The sequence below is a fragment of the Rhamphochromis longiceps genome, linkage group LG22, assembly GCF_057381845.1.
Source record: "Rhamphochromis longiceps isolate RC_006_pf linkage group LG22, R_longiceps_female_GT1.1, whole genome shotgun sequence".
Classification (NCBI taxonomy): domain Eukaryota; kingdom Metazoa; phylum Chordata; class Actinopteri; order Cichliformes; family Cichlidae; genus Rhamphochromis; species Rhamphochromis longiceps.
Window position 1 is genome coordinate 30,058,575 of NC_140577.1, and position 20,997 is coordinate 30,079,571.

The 20,997-nt window shown below is 43.5% G+C and overlaps 1 protein-coding gene across 6 annotated transcripts; it reads left to right on the forward strand.

Annotated features, from left to right (window-relative positions):
* The first annotated feature begins 1,423 nt into the window (after positions 1–1,423).
* On the forward strand, positions 1,424–20,381 carry LOC146644298 (homeobox-containing protein 1). Of its 6 annotated transcripts, none has more exons than XM_085395776.1 (11): positions 1,424–1,684; positions 2,379–2,715; positions 4,364–4,793; positions 5,066–5,151; positions 6,817–6,927; positions 8,148–8,366; positions 12,859–13,015; positions 16,046–16,128; positions 17,065–17,160; positions 17,296–17,414; positions 18,496–20,381. In XM_085395776.1, exons 2-11 carry the CDS (start codon positions 2,634–2,636, stop codon positions 18,640–18,642), a joined length of 1,530 nt encoding a protein of 509 aa, XP_085251902.1. In that variant the 5' UTR covers positions 1,424–1,684; positions 2,379–2,633; the 3' UTR covers positions 18,643–20,381. The 6 variants fall into 6 exon arrangements, with proteins under 6 accessions (XP_085251902.1, XP_085251903.1, XP_085251901.1 ...); XM_085395777.1 differs by having other exon boundaries at positions 2,604–2,715; XM_085395775.1 differs by lacking the exon at positions 1,424–1,684 and having other exon boundaries at positions 1,691–2,715.
* The last annotated feature ends 616 nt before the right edge of the window (positions 20,382–20,997 follow it).

The following is a 20,997-nucleotide window of genomic DNA, read 5'->3' on the forward strand; positions in this document are numbered from 1 at the left end:
GTTATACTAACATCCATCCATCCATTCACTTCCGCTTATCCTTTTCAGGGTCGCGGGGGGCGCTGGAGCCTATCCCAGCTGTCATAGGGCGAGAGGCGGGGTACACCCTGGACAGGTTGCCAGTCTGTCGCAGGGCCAACACACAGGGACAGGCAACCATTCACTCGCACATTCACACCTAGTGGATTATCCAATTAACCTATCCCCACGCAGGGAACCCACGCAAACACAGGGAGAACATGGAAACTCCACACAGAAAGACCCCACTGATGGTGGAATTGAACTCAGGACCCCCTTGCTGTGCGGCAGCAGTGCTAACCACCATGCCACCGTGCCGCTATACTAACATAATGTATATTATGACATTATAGGTTTTTAGTAATTCTAATTTATAATTCTAATTAATTATTATGAATTATAATGACACGTTTCATGTAGATGCCCTGAGTGATAATGGATCTCTTTTAACACTAATGCTTTTTTTTTTTACTACAAGTAATCAATCAATAACTACATACATATACATCTATCTATCTATCTATCTATCTATCTATCTATCTATCTATCTATCTATCTATCTATCTATCTATCTATCTATCTATCTATCTTTTGGTATAGCTGCAATAAAAAAAAAAGATTTCCATATTTAAAAAAAGATTCTGAAGGAGTTTGACTGCCGGACTTGGAAACACGTACCTTCATATTGTAGTATTATGATTCTTACTTGAAACAACAGTCAAATACTTTTTCCAACATTATGCAAAAATAGTTAATTCAGAATCTTTTTCAAACATTTGTGCACAGTCACCTTTTAAAGTCATACCATCTGTATTAAAGTACAGGGTGATGCCCAAGAACCAAAAAGTTGTCCCCAATTTTTTCTGTCCATATTTGCATTTAATTTTTATAGATTTTTCTGATTTTCTATACAGGCTCCCACTGACTGCTTTGCAAAGCACAACCTCACAAAGCTGTAAATGCTCCTTGCAAATACATATTATGGTTAAGTACATTTCATGGTATTCCAAGCCAAGAACAGCCACACTCTCGTTTTATCCACTCATTATAATTGTTGTTTACCTCCTGTTCATATGGCTTCTTCTGCAAACGCTTGCGAGGAAGCTTATTACAGTCTGCATACAGACCCACTTATGTATTGGGCGGTGATGCGTCAAGGAAAACCGATTTAGTGACATATTTCCTAAGTACTTGTCCAAAATAAAAGAAGAAATGTTTTCATCATGGGCATTAAATGCCGCTAAAGCCGCCTGAGCGAGATGTACGCACGAGCATCGTTACATTTTCAGTCACTTTAGTTAAAATGTTACTTTTGGCTTCATGTCGCCCTGCAGCCGTGCTTGAATTTAGGGTAGACGTTTTCTAGCATGCACTGTACAACCGGAAATCATAATGATAATTCTTGCTGCCTTCACGGTACTGTCGGGTGAGGGGTCACAAATTGAGACAGACTCCTCTCGTTTGCATATACTATTTCCCCACTGCATAGCGAAAGACAACATGACCCCGCATCCTTCACCCTCTATTCGTTAACTTAACCGTCCGCCTTCAACCCAGGACTTATTTACTATAGCGGAGTTGAGTGGACCGCTACTTTTTTTGCCACTTTTAATTATCTGCCCTGTCCGACCAGCCGGCTGCAGCTGTCTCTCTTCAGCAACGGGAGGTAAGAGAGGTGCTCCGCGGCGGGACAATCCGCTGCTAGCCACCAGCTAACTTAGCTAGCAGGCGAGCTAACCCGTTAGCAGCTGGCGGTGGTCCCAGCCCTTCGACTTAACACATAAAATGTTTGGCGGTAGCACTCTAGAACGGTGATTTTTTCGTAAACGGTTGCTTGTTTGAAACATTGCTCAGATTGCCCTTAAAGTGCAAGTTTTGGGTAAGTTGTTAGCCGAGACAAGACAGACCGTTTTATCAAGGTAACCAGAGTAAGTAGCATCGTTTCCCGAGTTTTTCAAAATAAAAGTGTAATTTGCGCTCATCATTGGAGCAAAATAATAGTTGTCATTTCAGTAAATGGGTCAAAAGGTGAATACATTTAACTTTCTAAGCGTTTCACATTCATCTTTGTATTTCTATGTGTATAAGTGGATAATGAAATTTGAGAAAAGACATGGCATGTGAAAAGTATTTTACTTTATTTATGTTTGTCGTTTTACAGCTGAGTTAAGTGTAAAAACCTAACATTACATTGAGACATAATTGGAAATAGCCCCAGATAGAAAGAGAGGTGGAAAATAGACTCATTTTGGAAAATAGCTATAAAATAGCTATATGCTTCCGAATTCAGTTTAATTCTGTCTGTGTATAATGTGAAAATGGTTATTGTTATCGAGCTACCAGTTTGTCTTACTTTGAAGGTTGCAAGCATCGCTTCCGCTTTCTAGTCTCGTTCTGGCTAACAGGACAGCTAAGCAGCAGTTGATGGGAGGTTGGTGCTCAGGGGAACCAACTGGAGTTGACGGCGCTAGCTTAGCCAGCACAGGCTGCTAGGGGAGTGATCTGTTGTTGCAGGTTTGGCAAGATGCTAATAGAGGCGATTTAACCGCAACACACTGCAGCAAGTCTCCTGTGTGACTCCTCAGAGGTCCAGCCGAGCTGAACTTCGCTGAGCCATGCGACAGTGGTGTGTCCCCGTTGCGACCCCACGCACTGAACCACTCCCGGGGCGCCTGTCCGTGTCACCACCTCCATCAGGTAAGATCTACAACGAGACAGCGAAACTGTCAAAAGTCAGCCAGCTGCTGAGATCTGGATGTTACAGTTGTGCTTAGAGAGATCCGTGTGTGGTAAAGGTGGGGGGTTAAATCACTGCGCGCTGCTTTGGGAGCGCTTGACTTTTTAAGCAGAGAGTTTTGTAAAAAAAAAAAATCCAACAACTTAACTTTTTCCAGGCGGCAGTGTTCTGGAAGTTTCCTCGTCTTGCAACACATTTAACAAGTTGAACTTTTTCTGTTTGTTGTAGCAGCATCATTATCCATTATTTACAGTTATGCAAAAGTGGAAGAAATTATTCGAGTAGATTTTTGTCATCCAAGAACAGGGCAGGGTGTTTAAAATGTATCATCCTGCTTAGGTGAAAGTGCAAAAGTTTTATCATCATAATGTACTTAATGCACTTCAAGTGAAAGTACTCATGCAGACTTTCATGCAAGATTAAAATCATCTGCAGCTGGAGGCTAATGTTAGTTACTGCTGGTAGATTCAAAAATACATATTAAGGAGACAGATATTTTAGAATACATGCAAAACCTACTTTAGAAGTACTTAAGTGCATTAAACATACTTAATGCTGCTACCTTATTTCCAGAGGTGTCGCCACAGTGCAGTGATCCATATATTTTATTTGGCACAGTTTTTTCGCCATATGCCCTTCCTTCCACTGCTGTACTTCCCTAAAGTACTTGAGTAAATGCACTGAGTTATTTCTACCACTGGTCCTATCTGTACTAACATCTAGTGGCACTGATCATCATAGAAAATCAAATTTGAGGGGGGCTAATGCTACCTGATGCCCCATCTCTTAATACCCATGCTTTTCATGTTAGCAAGGTCATGTCAAATTCCTGCAATTCTTTAAAAAAAAAAGTTTAATGTGATCTTTACTTTTTAGTGCATCTTAGTCATAGGTGAATACTAGGATAAGGCTCCCTGCAGACTTGCGGGACTTAAAAAAAAAAAAAAAACCCTAAAAGGATGGATATGACTCAGCCGAGGTGGGACCTGATGTTAGGTTACGTATGCCAGGGTGATCTTACTTTAATTCCACCCAGGACAAATGGAGCAAGGTTAGCCTAAGTGCAGTGTTGCCAAGCATTTGAAAGGTGGCCAAAACTTTTTTTTTTTGAATGACCCAAAGGGTTCCTCGCAGGAGAACAGTGCGGAGTGCTCTGTTCTCTAAGTGCAGTTTTTTTTATTACCGCGTCATGTTTTCACTCAAAGTTATTTGGGTTTTTTCGAGTATTAACGTTACTAAAATACTTGGATCAGATTTGCATTTAAAGTGTCATTATAAATAAACTCCTTCAAAGTGCTTGAATCCTGCTGCGTGTGCCTTTCTCATCTATTAATATTCCTTTGATCATTTCTCTGCAGGTTCTGAAAAAGTCTGCAACATATTATCTCTATTTAAGGTCTGTGAATGGTGTTGAGTGGGGATAAATATAGCCGTTTATGTCTTGGTAACACTGTGAAGTCTCGTGGTGCTGTTTATCTGGTGAGAAATCAGCCCGTCCGTGCTGCTCTCGGGTGTATTAATAGGTTGATGAGTGGTTCAGACTCATTCACAGATTTGGTCTTGTGTCTCATTGGTTTCACCTCGATAAACCCGGCTCATTTACTCTAGATGCCAGAATGGAGTGCTGTGAGGTGGAGCCCCGCTACACCATCGAGCAGATTGACCTCCTGCAGCGCCTGCGCCTGTCCGGCATGACCAAACCTCAGATCATCCACGCAATGGAGTCCCTGGAGAGGCTGGACCCCGATCACCGCCCGTCCCACTGTGACTCTCACCCGGCCCCTTCCAACAACGCCCCCGCCACTGCTGCCCCAGCCCCGTCCTCGTCGTCATCATCTTCCGCCTCCTCGCTCTCCCTGGCCTCAGCAACCACGCAGACCTCCGGCCTGGACGGCGCCGCGCTGTCCCCAAGCAACAGCTTCGAGGCCTCTCCCCCACCCCTCTATCCTCCCACTCTGGCAGTTCAGCGGTCTTTCAGCTACGACATGATGGGGGAGGAGGATTGGGACCTGGAGGAAAAGGTGGAGGAGTACATGAGGTAAGGAGAGGGAGAACGGGAGGATTGTGGTGCAAGAGAGACCAAAGGAATAGTAGAGAGACTATTATAACATCAGATAATGACAGCTACTATTCCCAGAGGCGAAGGCTTATTCTTCAGAATTTACATGCAGTTAATTCAGGTCAGGTGCTCAGGGATGGCTGAAAAAGGAGAAGCAGCAGTGAATAAGGTTAGTCGGAGCAAAGGCTGGTGTTTTAACCACCGTGTAATGGTTCTTCTGGCAGTGATGGGGCCTTTTGTTGCTTTCGCAGGAGAGACAGCAACCTGGTGAAAGAAGAGATTAAAACTTTCCTGAACAACCGCAGAATCTCTCAGGCGATCGTGGGCCAAGTTACAGGTACTCTGCTTTGCTGTGACATCCCCGATCATTAAACTGTTGATCGTGCAGTGAGAAACACAGGGGGGCTCAGCATTTAATTAGAGTTGAACTTTTGCTGTCTTGATTTAATTCAAACAAAATGCTAAACCAAACGATTCTGTATTGAACAAATGAAAAGCTGATTTCAGGCTTTTTGCTCTTATTCTCTCTGCCAACTCATTCACTCGTGTTTCTTTTTTTTAAACTGCAAAATGAAGTGTAACTGGCGCACAGATGCTCCCATCCCACTTTCGCCAGTTTCTATTCAATACTTGAACCTTGGCTTCAGGCATCTGCTGATGCGGAGTATTGATACTACTGAAACTACTGCAAACTTAAAGCTGTTAAAGTTGTGAAATCTCTCCAAGCTGCTCTTGTTTTGTTGTTAACTCCCTGTTGGATTAAATTTGTTGATAGTTTGAGACCGTTAGGAGACCACGCACACAAAGCAACATTATTGTGTACAATGAAATTGTGGCCGCGTTGCTTTTGGTGGTTTTAAAGATGGCGAGCATGTCTGCAACATGCAATCATGATCAGTTGTAATGAACTAGTGGAAACTCCAGTTTTCACTAGTTGAACATCATAGACTCAGAAATTCAGAAACCTATATAAATAGTGACATAGTTGCTGCAATACGAGGATTTAACTGAAAAATTATTTGGGTGCATAGCAACCTTGCTGGTATAGTAATATAACCAGTTGGCAACCAGTTGAGTCGAGTCCCCTACTGCAAAGAGACAAATTGCACTTATCAGTGTAGACTGATTCAGGTTAATGTCAATGTATTGACAATCTCTCTGCTTTTATAAATGAGACGGCAACTATTTGCAAACTTTCAGCAGTCTGAGTCAAGACTGTTTGGAAAAGACTTGCCTCCTATCAGCCAACCTGTGCAATCACCTTGCGATTGGAAGTGGTTTCCACATCTATTTGCGATCGGTCACTAAATGGGGGAAATTCCATGCCATCACAGATGCTTAGACATGAGTTTCACACATTCTGTTAAAACCTAACCATAAACTACCCCTCAGATACGTCAGGTTTCCATTAGTGGGCTAAGTTAATGTTGTAGCTTATATCTAAAATAAAGATCCTAAAACACAGAATTTCCTGGTCTTGGTGGTCATTTTAGGGCCATCGAGTTGGTAAAAAACTTGAGAAAATATTGCGATTAAAGTGTTTAAATTAACTGCTTTGTCTAACAAAGTTCAGAGAGATTCACTGTACTGTCGTGTAGGCGCCTAACTGGTAACTGGACTTGCTTTCAAAGCCTGAATACAGTTGAGTACCTGAGCACAGTCTGACTTAATACCAAGAAAAGGAAAAATAAGCACACAGAGTCAGAAAGATTTTAAAGAGCCTTTTAATGGGCTTCAGCTAATGCCAGCTGTATTATGTGTGTTTGCAGTAGCAGCAGGTTCATGTCAGTAAACTTCTACTCCTTCCTTGAAAATGGATTGCACTACATCACGTCCTTAATTAAAGTATCGATGTCGGGGGATGGCTTCATTAGCTGAACAGGAGTATTCCAGAGCTGGAACGCAGCCGATCTCTCCAGCAGCGCCGCCGCCGATGGTGCGCCGCGACATAAATCATTGTCCTCAACCTGTTAAAATAACGTGTGTCACCTCCCGCACGCAGGCATCAGCCAGAGCTACATTTCTCAGTGGCTGCTGCAGCAGGGCCTGGAGATGAGCGACTCCAAGCGCAGAGCTTTCTACCGCTGGTACCTGCTGGAGAGGAACAACCCAGGTGAGACGCAGGCCAAGAGGTACAAGCGTAACATGTAACTTTTACAGAGGAGAGGAGCGGGACACAGATCCTCCCAGGAATAATGGATTTTGGATTAATTATGAGAAGGTACAGATCAGTGCCTCAAGGTTGAATGTCAGGTTAATGATGAAAGATTACACTGCAGATTAGATAACAGAAGGCTCGTGTTAGAAAGGGATAATATGTCTTGTGTGTCTTGAATGCGAACCACCGCTTGCTAACCCTTCCCCATCCACCTCTCCTCCTCCTCCTCCGCTTTACCCGCCCACCATCCTCCCGCATGGTAAACCCGCACACCTTTAATTCCTCCCGCTTAACCCCAACCTGGTCCACAATGGCTGCGAGGTCGAGAAAGGACACGAGACAAATCTATATTTTCAGCTAAAGGTAGTCCCGTCACAGGAGATTCTAATCGATAACGTTAAGGCTTCTGGTTGGGAGATGAAACTTTAGCGGGCGAATCCGGCTTCTCTGCGCAGGCTAGAGTAACAGCTCGGGTCAGCGCTGACCTCGCCTCGTCCTGAGATGCAAATTCGGCAAGCATTAAAACGGCGACGGCACGACAAACGGGCGTCAACTCAAGATGCTCCCTGCTTTTATTGATTATTGTCAAACAGCATGCTCCCGCACCAAATCATGTCAAAAAGTCCCATCTTTACATTGTTAGTGTGTGAAATAAACAAAGCCGCTGGTGGACCATCTGCCGTCCCTGCTGTCTCCTTTCATCTTAATGCTTTATTATTCCCCCCCCTCCCACATCGTCCCACTCAGGCTTCGCTTTAGCTCCTCTGTAGTTCCCAGCCCTGACGCTGGAGGTACTCTGGTGCTGGTTTTCATTCCCACATGGCTAACAAACAAGCTATTAACAGTGATACTAACAATAACTACTTTGTCTGCAATGTTTCTGAGCCAAAGTGGCCACAGCGCTTTGCTTCTTACATGAGCTCTTATTGACCTGTCCTCCATGAATCTGTAAAGAAGCAGTGTTGTCTGTGAAATTGATTCCTGATCGGCCAATCCACTGAAATTACAGCGCGTGTATTTGTTGATAAAGTTACCATTTCAAGGCACGTCTGCAGGAGTGTGTCACTTAATCCAGAGACATAGATGCAAACTATCAGCCTCCAGTTGTTGCCACAGCTGGTGTCTGTGTCCCGTGGCGGTGGCCTGCCTGACTATTGGTTTTGTCCCGACTGAAGGGCTGAGGTGGAGTGAAAGCCAGCACAGCGTGAGTCCCAGGGCCAGGGGAGGGGACAGAGACGGGACGGTAGCAGGGGCAAGCGGCAGCCTCCCCAACATCCTCCCCAATCCCAACACCAACCTCAACCCCAACCCATCGTGGAGCAGGCAGAGAGAGCTGCTGATGCACTTGCTGCCGTGGTACACTGCTGCAGCCGCAGCTGCCCAAGCCCAGCCAGGTAACTGCGCCCTTACTCGCGCACCCCCACCCCGCCCTCCTTGGCATCAGCAGCTTGCCACAGGAGACACATGCACCACAGTGGGTCTGCATGCTGATCAGCCTGGACCTGCTTTGTCAGCACGGGGTTTTACAGCAGTCTCAGATGGCTCCTAAACTTAGATTTCTAATGCTAAAAAGAAATGGCTCCAGACGTTTCATATCCAGCTCACCATTATAGCGAGTGGGTGTGGTTTAATGTAGTTGTCTCTGTGTGTTCTGAGTCATCCAGGTCATGATAATCTAAGGAACTTGGAAAGAAAAGTGAATGGACTTCTTTAAGTTTCTTAAAGATGTTTCACCTCTCATGCGAGAGGTTGTTCACACGTTTATTTAGAAGTGAGTTTCTTACTCTCTGTTTAAGACTCCCTTTCTGTTCCATTCGTGTCAACCTTTCTGTGACAGTGTTTTCATAAAGCTCGCTTAGTCAAAGTACAGATGGTAAAAAGTTCTGATAGGGTTTGACATAAAATCCCACATGCACTGTGATTGGTACCCCAAATTCTTTACATTCACAATCAGATACTAAACATAGTTCAGTATAACGAAACCATTTTTTCCCCTCTTCCCTGCTACATTTAAACTTTGAGCTTTTAAAAGCTTTTGAAAAGATTCAAAGTCTGTGTCATGCAAATTGTGTTGATATCATGTCCTTTAAAAACCTGAGACATGAATGTGATCTGAAAAGAATAAGACTTGACTTTACTTGACCACTACAAACGCCTTCTGTTTAGGACTGTTTAGGACAGGGCATCATATCAGAGTTTTTTTGTTTGTTTTTTTAAACAAAAAAATCCATTCAAATGCATTTCAGAAAAGTATTTGATCCCTTTGCAAAACATACTTTAGCACCTGGTGGCAAAACCTTTGTTGGCAATCACAGAGGTCAGACGTGTCTTGTAGTTGGCCAAACGTTTTTCACGCAGAGGGGATTTTGTCCCACTCCTCTTTGCAGATCCTCTCCCAGTTATTAATGTTTCGTGGCTGTTTTTTGGCAACTTTAACCTTCAGCTCCCTCCACAGATTTTCTATAGGATTAAGGTCTGGAGACTGACTAGGCCACTCCAAGACCTCAATATACGTCTTCTTCAGCAAATTCTTTGTTGCCTTGGCTGTGTGTTTTGGATCATTGGCATGCTGGAATACCCACCCATTACCTGTTTTTAATGCCCTGACTGAGGGAAGGAGGTTCTCACCCAAGATTTGACGGTACATGGCCTCATCCATCCTCCCTTTGATGCAGTTTGGTTGTACTGTCCCCTTGGCAGAAAAACACCCCCAAAGCATAATGTTTCCACCTCCATGTTTGACCCTGGGGATGGTGTTCTTGGAGTCACAGGCAGCATTCCTCCTCCTCCAAACATGGTGAGTTGAGTTGATGCCAAAGAGATTTTGGTCTCATCTGACCACAACACTTTCTCCCAGTCCTTCTCTGAGTCATTGAGATGTTCAGTGGCATACTTCAAACGGGCCTGTACATCTGCCTCCTTGAGCCGGTGGGGCCTTGTGGACACTCACCGAGCTGCTTGGCGATGGTCTTGTAGCCCATTCCAGCCTTGTGTAGGTCCAAATTCTTGTCACTGACATCCTAGGAAAGCTCTTCTCTTCTCTTCTTTTATACAAGAAACAAGTAGGGTTGGGTATCGTTTAGGTTTTATCCAATACCGGTGCCAAACCGGTACTTTTGAAACGGTGCCGGTGCTTAAACGGTGCTAGAACCGGTGCTTAAAGAATGGAAAACACAAACCTTGTCCAAAAACTTCTTATGTTTTTATTTTTTAGCAGTTTCTTTTTATCTGCAAAATGATAACCAAGTTAGCCTTTTCTGTTCATACAACATACCACCTTTGGTTGGAACTGGTGCTTAAACAATGGAAAACACAAACTTTGTCCTAAAACCTCTCATGTTTAGCTGGGGTTTTTTTTGTTTTGTTTTTTGGAAAAAGATTTCAATGTTAGCCTTTTCTGCAGCTATAGGACATATATGGTATCACTCTATCAAACAAGAAGACAGCCGCATGTAACTACGATGGTGTTTGCTAGTTCACCTTACATGCATTAATGTAATAACGTGGTTAGCCTACTCAACGTAAATTACACACGAACAACATTAAGTTACTCACGCAGAGAAGAACGGCTGCTGCTGCATCATCACCCGTCATCATTTCTGCTACACTGGCAGGGCTAGGGGCCAGGACTCTACTCTTCAGGTTCTTGGGATGTTGCTAACTCCGGGTCCGATAACAGGCACCACACCCGCAGTAGATGTGCTGCTCTGTGTGAGGTCTGGCAGCAAGCTATCAAATACGGTGCATTTCTCGGCTTTAAAAAAAACCGCTATGCTGCCAGGTGTTTCATCAGATTCGAGGTGTTACCTCCTTTGCACAGTATCACCTTAAAGCACTTGTTGCAGGCTGCTGAGTTTGCATCTTTTGCTGTGAAGTACAGCCAGACTTTGACCACTTCACCTTGGGCATTTTTAATCTGCAGCTCTGCTTTAAAGGAACGTACGTACCTGGACCCGCCGACTATCCTTGGAAAGGTAAAATGATTGGCTAGAATCCAAAGTGTATGACATCTCAGGAAAAAAAAGCACCGAAATAAAGAACCGAAATGTGCGCTGCTTTTCGGTCTGGTTACTGTTTATGTCAGAACGGTGCCATAATGGCACCGGATACCGGTACCCATCCCTAGTAGCAAGTTGAAAAGGCTGTCATTGTCAGCTTTACCTGTATAAAATACACCTGGGAGCCAGAAATCTTACTGATTTATAGGGGATAAAATACCTATCCTTCATGAAAATGTAAATTAATTGATAACTTTTTTGAAATGCATTTATTTTGTTATCGTTCTGTCTCTCACTGTTCAAGTAAACCTACCATTGAAATTATAGGCTGATCAGTTCTTTGTTAGTGGGCAAACTTACAAGATCAGCAGGGGTTCAAATAATTTTTTCCCTGACTGTATGTGCTAAAATATGCACCGAGGCTACATGAGCACTGTTACCTTGTGCATCATTTTAATTTAGTTTTATTTATACAGCGCCAAATCACAACAACCGTTGCCTCAAGGCACTTTATACTGTAGGTTAAAGACCCTACAATAATACATACAGAGAAAAACCCAACAATCATATGACCCCCTATGAGCAAGCACTTTGGCGACAGTGGGAAGGAAAAACTCCCTTTTAACAGGAAGAAACCTCCAGAACCAGCTCAGGGAGGGGCGGGGCCATCTGCCGCAACTGGAAGGAAAACAGGATAAAGACATGGTGTGAGAGAGAGAAACAGAACCTAATAACAAGTATGATTCAGTGCAGAGAGGTCTGTTAATAGGGTGATATGGTACTACAAGGTCATTAAGATAAGATGTTGCGCAAATGGAAGAACGCAGTCTTACATATTTGTTTAATATGTGCGTTGAAGGAAATATCCTGGTCAAAAATGACTCCAAGGTTCCTCACAGCATTACTGGAGGCCAAGGTAATGCCATCCAGAGTAAGAATCTGCTTAGATACCATATTTCTAAGATTTTCAGGGCCGAGTAAAATAACCTCAGTTTTATCTGAATTAAGAAGCAGAAAGTTAGTGGCCATCCAGGTCTTTATGTCTTTAAGACATTCCTGCAGTTTAACTAATTGGTGTGTGTTATCTGGCTTCATGGACAGATAGAGCTGGGGGTCATCTGCATAGCAGTGAAAATGTATGCTATGTCTTCTAATGATACTGCCTAAGGGAAGCATGTATAATGTAAACAGAATTGGTCCTAGCACTGAACCCTGTGGAACTCCATAATTAACCTCAGTGTGTGAAGAGGACTCTCCATTTACATGTACAAATTGGAGTCTGTTAGATAGATATGATACAAACCACTGCAGTGCAGTACCTGTAATACCTACAGCATGTTCTAATCGCTCTAATAGGATACTATGGTCAACAGTACCGAACGCTGCACTAAGGTCTAGCAGGACAAGCACAGAGATGAGTCCACTGTCAGAGGCCATAAGAAGATCATTTGTAACCTTCACTAAAGCTGTTTCTGTGCTGTGATGAGCTCTGAAACCTGAAACTCTGAAACAGTTAACAGATCTAACAGATCTGTTAACTGTTTGACAACTAGTCTTTCAAGGATTTTTGATATGAAAGGAAGGTTGGAGATTGGCCTATAATTAGCTAAGACAGCTGGGTCAAGAGATGACTTCATCAGAGTGAAAAAAGTTATTTCAGAAGACTGAAATAATAATAATTTTAATGGGTTGTGTCTGGAGGGACAAGAACATGATAAAATGAACAAAAATGACTAAACCTCAGTTTTTAAATGCCAAAAGGTGTTACACATCGGATAAGACGATGTCAAACCTTCCGCTATAAAGAAAAACATATTGAAGGACACAGCAACGCCCTTTGTAAAGGTCTGGTCTTGGAAAGTGAAGTTGCATGCTCTCCCTTCGACAGGTGCTACCTTATCAATGCGTTCTTTGGTGAAGGAAGAGCCTGACTGGAGGACGGGGATCATGACAGGCGACAGAGCAGGGATAGTGGGCGGTCCACTGAGGCTGCGCAGAGGAAGCCGTTTCACCTGGAGAAAGGAATGCCAATCAATTATGGAGAGGTGAGGAAGGTTTAGCACTAATTTAGACTTGGCTTATGGTTTTCCATTCAGCTTTATTTTCTGTCGTGTATCAGGTTTGGATTGTTGGAGTAGCACTTTAAGCAGAGATTTTCAGACTAGGGATGTTCCTGGTGACAAAAAAATTAGACTAGCAAACTAATGTGAAACTAATAAACACTTAGATGTCAAAAACTGTCAAAGACATTTGAAATCATTAATCACATTCTTCAATCATACTTTAAATGCTGCTTAACTATGTGGCACCTCACATCATGGATTATGAATATGGCATTTTATACATTAAAATGAAAATTAAGAAGAAGGAAAAAAAGAACAGCTCATGTTGAATATGATATGAAAATATGTTACTGAAAAGATGTTCAAGTCTCATTATTATCCATCAGTACATTTTCTTCGACTTGTCTGGGGCTGGGTCACGCCTGAGCAGAGCGGCCTCCTCCAGCTTATCCTGCGAAACACTGGGCGTACCAGGCCAGCCGAGAGAGTAATCTCTCCAGCGTGTCCTGGGTCTACCCCTGGGTCTCCTCCAGGTAGGACACCTCATCCAGGAGGTGACCACCTCAACAGGCTCCTTTGGTGCCAAGGAGTAACAGCTCCAGTCTGAGCCTCTCCCAAATGGCCGAACTCCTCATCCTCTGTTATGGAGAGGCCAGCCACCCTTAAGATAAAGCAGATTTCCACTGCTTATATCTGCAATGTCATTATGTCGCGTTTAGAACACTAATAATAATATGCTCAACAAAAAGATCAGGTTTAGATGAAGAGCCTTGTGGCGTTTTTCTACAACAGTGTCGGGACTGCAGCGCCATCTGATGGCAGATGGCTGCATAATATTTAGGACACAAAAATTTACAGACGATGAATATCAAAATGTTAACAGAATAAATGATACTGAACGAGCAATGATTAATCATCTGGTCAACTAGTCACACCCAGACCTAGACCTCCCTCCCCCCAGCCACTTCTTCAAGGATGGGAGGGACACAGAGATGTTTCCAAGCCAACAAAGAGACATAATTTATCCAGCATCATGGGTCATGGGTCTTGAACCACCTCACCTGGCTCTTCGATGTGGAGGAGTGGTGGTTCTACTCTGAGCCCTTCAGAGTGACCAAGCTTCTCTATCACTAAAGGACAGGGTGAGGTCCACAGGAGTGTGTGACCCAATACCCTTCAGAGGAAGTTCATTTCACTTGCATCCAGAATCTCAGTCTTTTAGTCCCTGCCCACAACTCCTTGCTATAGCTGAAAGTATGAATGTAGCCACCAGTAAATTGACAACTTCACCTTCAGCCCTCTGTTCACCATGACAGAGCAATATAATCTCAGCATTACTGCAGACCATCTGTCAGGCTTATAGTTTGTTTTACCACCGTCTGTAGGTCCTCACCTCTGACAGATACCCTTTGTAATCTGGTCTTGACTGGTCCTGGCTGTAGCTCAACGAAAGAGCATGTGAGTTTGGCTTTTGAGGGAGGGGCACCGATGGGGAAGGGGTGTGCTTTATTTAGGACACAAGATATAATTTGAGCTTTGGTTAAAGAAAATGAAAAGTCACTGTTTTATCCTGGTTGTCTTGTTTTCAAAGTTAACTTAGCTGAAATTCAAATTCAGTTAGTCACGCACTGCTTCATAGGACCGAGGTTATTACAGTAAACTAAAACTAAATTCAAATCTAAAACCAGGTGGGACAAAACATTTTATATGAACTAAAAATGGCCTTTGGAAAAAAAACAAAACAAAATAAAACCGCTCAAATGATTTTGTAAATTTCCAAAATTAAAATTTGCCACAACCCGCCTAACTAGGGTTAGTACTGTGTCTGTTCTGTTGTTCCGAAATATTTCCGCTGACAGCTGTCCCGTCTTCATAAGTGCAGTGACCAAAACAAATAGTGAAACTTACAAACCTAAGGTCAAACTACATAATTAGAATAACTCTGGATGGATCCTAAATTGTCACCATAAACATCTGCAGCCCCTTAAACAATGACTGGAAAATTCCCGTGATCGCCTGTTGTGCTTAGATAAAGTTTATGTGCTGCTCTGAAGTAAAAAAAAAGGTCATAGAAAGCAGCCGAGATCAGCAGAACACTTTAGATGACTCGGAGCACATCTGTGCTCGAGTTCTTGGAGCAGAAGCGCAGCGTCGCTTAAGCTAATGGTCAGCATTATAAACCTTTCCAGTATTTGTGTCCTTTATGGCTTCTTTGCCGCGGCTTCCTGCACTCAGTGGCGAGCAGAACCGGCTCAGTTTATGATGTCATTTTTCATTAAGGCTGCTGTGACCCTGCTTCCCTGGTACGTATTTGTCCCAGACAGTCTTCTCAGTAACCTAGACGGATGCTGAGAAAGAGGAGCACGGTGCCCGCTGTGTGCAATTGATTTCTCTATTAAATGGTTGCTGTAAGTATAGGGTGCAGTCTGGGCACTCAAAGTAATAAGAGCACGCAGACAACACTCACCAGCAGTACCCCGGGATTACGCAATTCTACTGCAGTGCTGATCCTTATGAGCTAGTTCAGATCCAAGGACGATACAGTAGAGGTGAAGATGATGTGTGTGAGGGAGGGAGGTGAAAGGATAGGAGAGCTGGGAGAAATTGATCCCTGTGGTTTTTTTTAATGTGAAATAATGATTCTTTTTCACTGTTAGACAGACAGGAAAAGGAAAGAGATGAGTAACACAAATTTGCAAAGAAAAAGATAGAAATAAATAGTTGTATTTACGGGGTTAGAGTTTTGAATGTTGAAAGCTTAAAATGAATCTGCTTAATGGGTTCGTTAATCTGTCCCTTCACGGCGTGAACCCTCCCCGCTGCTCTCTCGCTGTGTAAACATTGTCTTTAACTCTCCTGCCGCTTACTGCAAAAGCCTGAAAAGTTGATGAGGTGTAAAATTAGGGCGTAACTAGCTCGGCTCAGACCGGCGCTGCGCGTCGACTAATAAATGCCCGTGACGCCTGCGTGATTGAGCTCTTTGCCAACAGAGCGGCTCTTCATGTCTTCCAGCTTCTTCATGGAGAACCAGTATCCAGATGAGGCGAAGCGGGAGGAGATCGCCAACGCCTGCAACTCCGTCATCCAGAAACCAGGTAGCAAGAGGGGTTCGTCAGTAAAGCGCACTTTTCTGAGTTCTGAAAATACATCTTGCTGAATTGATGTCAGCTGACAGGTGATTAGTCGCTGACGTTCATCATTATTAGTCTTTTTTTTTTTTTAGTTAAAATGCTACCTGCAGCTTATCGAACGGGAACACCTGCTGCTTTTCTGTCATGCACATCATTCATAAACGCTGTTGGAGAAAGCAAGTGAGCAAGAGCTTTAGCTTTTTCCTGGAGTTTCTGATTGGACCGTTCGAACCTTCTGAAGATGTTTTTCCTCATCACAGAACTGCTTCACCACTCCTGAATTCTGAAGCTGCTTCGAAGCTGATGGTCATATGTCAACAGTTTAATTCGCTCTCATCAGTCGTCGCTAAAGGTCGCTCATCTGGAAGCTGTTGCTCTGTAACTGCGTTCGACTTTCCAGTGCCGGTCGCTTGTTTTGCTTCAATCACTCTGCAGCATCTTTAAAATCCACAAACTCCGTAGACTCATTCTTTGAAACTTTCAGCTCCAGTTTAGCTCCAGTTAGCCAAATTCTGTCTTATTTTTGAGGTTCTCTACCTGCAGATTCACAGGCTGCTGTTGTGGCGGTCCTCCACGTTACTCAGCTGCCTTTCCAAGTGAGTCTCTCCTACTTCAGACAGACTCTAACTCCACATTGTTATTCTGCTCTAAAGATCCACTGATGGATCCACTGGAGAGCCACTTGAACCAGTACCAACAGTAGGGTGGTAACTGTTGGATGCTTCAGTCCAGAGTGGGAGTAGGGGCAGCTGAAGGACATTTTGGACTATCATGTTAACAACATAGCCAGCCTGCAGGCAGAGAAACAGGATGTGTAAGCAGCGCCTGGAATTGCAAAACAAAATCCTTAGGATTTGCACATTTAACTGTTTTGTATGTTTGGTTTGTTTCAACCTTCAGGCTGTAAGCTGTCAGAGTTTGAGCGTGTGACGGCGCTGAAGGTTTACAACTGGTTCGCCAATCGTCGGAAGGAGATGAAGAGGAGAGCGAATATAGGTGAGGAAGATGGAAACATAGGAACGACAGATTAAGGCTTTTGGAAATGTTAGCTTCTGCTGTTAATTAATTTATATGCACATTTTCTACACATTATATTTATCTCACTTCTGCTTCCTCATCTGACCCAACCAGAAGCTGCCATTTTGGAAAGCCATGGGATCGAGGTACCAAGTCCAAGCTGCCACTCGAATGGGGAGGAAGGAGAGATGCAGGAGTTCACGGATCAGGTGACTCATCGATTCTCAGAGCAAGTAAGTAAACACGGACTTAATTACATGACCATATTCTACCCAAGGAGAGGCCAGAACAAATAACTAGCAGGAACACGTATAGGCCGGGTAAAACTGCTCGCGTTGATGCTCCATGTCGCACTGCTCAGAAAATTAAAGGAACACTTTGAAAATGCATCAGATCTGTAATCATGCTGGACATGTATGCAATCAGAGGGCTGAGTTCAAACAAGCCCCCCAAATGTAGAAAATGATGTAGCAGGTTAGTCCATTTTACCCAAATTTCATTGCAGCAACTCAAAATGGTGCTCAGTAGTTTGTGTGGCCCCCCTGTGGTTGTATGCATGCCTAAAGCATCGGGGCATGGTCCCAGTGAAATGACAGGTGGTGTTCTGGGGGTCTCCTTCCAGATCTGGACCAGAGCATCACTGAACTCCTGGACAGTCTGTCCCAGAGGTGTTCTACAGGGTTAAGGGTTAGCTAATACATTACTCAGCCCATAGTAGTACAGATATTCAGCATAATGTTTTTCCCATTGAGATAAATTTTCATTTATTAATTAATTAATTTTTTGAACAGTGAATTTACATCTTTTCCACTAAAAGCACAGAGCGGCGACGGTCATCATGAACAATATTCACGAGGCTGAATTGTAAAAGCAATACTGAGACCACAAGAATCCTAGTGATGCCGTACCTGCTTACACTTTAAGAAAACGGTGCATTTTTCACACATTTTCGAACGCCTTCAGTGTGAACAAACACGGAGCTGCTGCTGCTCTGCTGACACGCTACGCCTTCTGTGCAGACACAGTGTAGCAGCCAGAGTTTACTAAACTGTACAAATTGCAGGAAGTCACTGGGGCCAGAGCAGAAGCTGGGGCCAGCTGTTAGCTGGTCACAGCAGGCAAGGCATAAACACAGTATGCAGCACTTCCACGGCCGCTTCACTGCCCTTAACAAGCTGCCCAAGCCCAAACTGCTGCCTTAAGACTGACAAGTGGGCCTGAGCTGCTATACGAGAGAAAAGGGACCCACTTTTTGAAGTGATATCGAATAAAAGCGACACTAAAGTCCCAACTGTTTTGCTTATGCATCCACAGGAAGACACGTCTTCCCAGAGGATTGTCGACCAACAGGATCCCGCCTCGCTCGCTTCTACGGAGGTGGCAGCCTTGCCGAGCCCCCGCCCTCAGGTTCTGGAACAGAAAGAAGAGGATTCAAAAAGGGAGAGCGTGGATGAAGAGTGACTGAAGTCGGGCACGTCTGTGTTCGAATTTTATTCAGATGAAATAAGGAAACATTAAGTGTCTCCTGCTCCACCAATGCAGGGCCTTTTCGGGCCTGAGTCACCCAAATATGAAAGGGAGGAGGGTGCGGAAGCTCGCTGAGGTGCCTCAGATGGTAAGGAGGCCACTGTATTTATCAACAGTAATCCTGCTTATATTAACGGCAATATACAGTATATAAACATCTAAAAATATATATAAATATATATAGTGCATTCCAAGATGGTATTAAAAAGCCTAAATTCCTTAGAGGGAGAATCATGTAAGTGATACCTCGCCTATTTTAAGCTAAGCGTTTTCTGTTTTTGTGCTCCATGCCTTCTTTGAGCTTTGTTTTTTAAAGGGTGGCTGTTTGATGGACTGTGGTGACGGGAATGTGCTGAGCCTGCAGGTCGGGTGTGTCGGGGTGGTGGGGATAAAGCGCGACATCAAGGATCTAGCGTGCGGCGAAACAAACGCCCTCTGTTTTCTTGAACGTCTTGACCTCTTCCCCCCCTCCCTCCATCTGATCTGTAAGACTGCAACCTCAATCGGTCAATCGATTGATTCAATCAGTCGATCAATCAAGGAGTGCTGTTGCCATCAAAAGCCCTGAGGGACAACCGGAATCTCAGGTAATCCCAAAAATCGTGGATAAAGGCGGTGAAGAGTTGCACCAGGTTTCTTTCGTGTCTTAACGTGTGCTTCGTTTTCTTCGTCTTAACTGTTTAACCGAAACAGGAAGTGTTATTTATACCTTTTGATATTAGCCAGACATGCCTAGGACTAAGTATCACACTATCTGTCTTCTTTCTTATATTTAATGCTGCTGTCTCCAACCTCAGCCAGTGAAGCTAGACTAGAAACATAAAGTCTACTCAGTTTTTTTTTTCTTGTTTCTTTTTTATCGTTTGAAAGAACGCTAAAACAAACGTGATCAAAAATCATTGTGCAACAACATAAATGCTACAAGTTACCCTCACTTTCTATTGGGATAAGCTAAAGCTCGAGCTTGTAAATTTCTCAGGCTGCAAAGCTGCACTTCGGAGTGAATCTTACTGGAATTGTGTTCGAGGAGCTCTCCGACATGTACATAACCCAGAAAAAAAATCCCGCACCTATGGGTGCTTTCCTTTCAGTCCATTAGCAGTATATAGAAACTTATTTGTCAGACTTGAAATATGAATAGCTGAACTTTGCATTACATAATCCATCATATATTCACTGGCCTAAGGCCTTGGAAGTTACCTCCTTGATGTTCATATAATGAACAAAAACTCATGTTCTCAAATTGCGGGTGGGGGCAGCTACCATTTTACCTCCTAATGCCAAAGCTATGCCACGGTAGAGAAACCAGGAAGTGATGGTCACAACACTATAGCTATACAATAGATAGGTTTATTTGCTCAGTACAACACTAGCCAACTCAAGCTTACCTCAGAGTTCCTGTGTGACAGGCGTGCACGACGGGTTTAGTGTCACGAAGCTTCGACAGCAGCCCTCATTGTGACTGTTTATGATATGGACAGTGTCATGTAGCTTTTATGGCGCTGGGGTTTGCCCTGTGTTGATAATGTATTCTCACCTCAGACAGTTCCCTCGTCCAGCTTTGGACAGGAAAGCTGCACACCATTATGATTATAATGCTCCTCTCTATCTCTCTGCTTTTATCTGACAAGGGAAACCAGTAACGATAATAAAATTGTACACAACCAGTGGAATATGTCTTCATTTATTTCAAAGGATGTAATGTTAGGTTAGGCTTTTCCTTATTTCTTTTTTTATATTTATACTGTTATATTACAGCTAATGTTTCAAATGATGAGGTTGGTGTAGGCGTGAGTAACCCCCGTCAGGCAAAAGCTCTGGCTTCAGATTCCTCTAAACGTGTGGTTTAAGAAAGTTACTTCTACTGTGGGCTTGGTATGATGAGGACCTTAATATGGTCATTTTAGGTGCACAGCTCTGCTCATGAGCACACAAGCACCTCCGACCTGCTGTAAAACCTTTTCCTGAGAGGGAGCCAGTCGGAAGGAAGCTGAGCTAAAAGGGAAAGCAGCTAAAATGTCTGCTTTCAGACAGGCGGCGCTAAGGCCGATATAAGATCAGTAGAGATTATTTATGAACTAAGAATCATACAAAGCTGTTTTAGTAGATTTTTAGTTATGTGTAGTTATCTGGTAGGGCTTACCAAAGTTATGTCATCATAATGAGATACAAAAAAACAGTTCATGATGTTCATGAACTCATGATTTTGAGTTCATGATCATTTTTTTGTGTTACATCAAGAGCGAATATCCCCAATATAATCTTGTTCCTGCATGTGAAGAAGGGAGC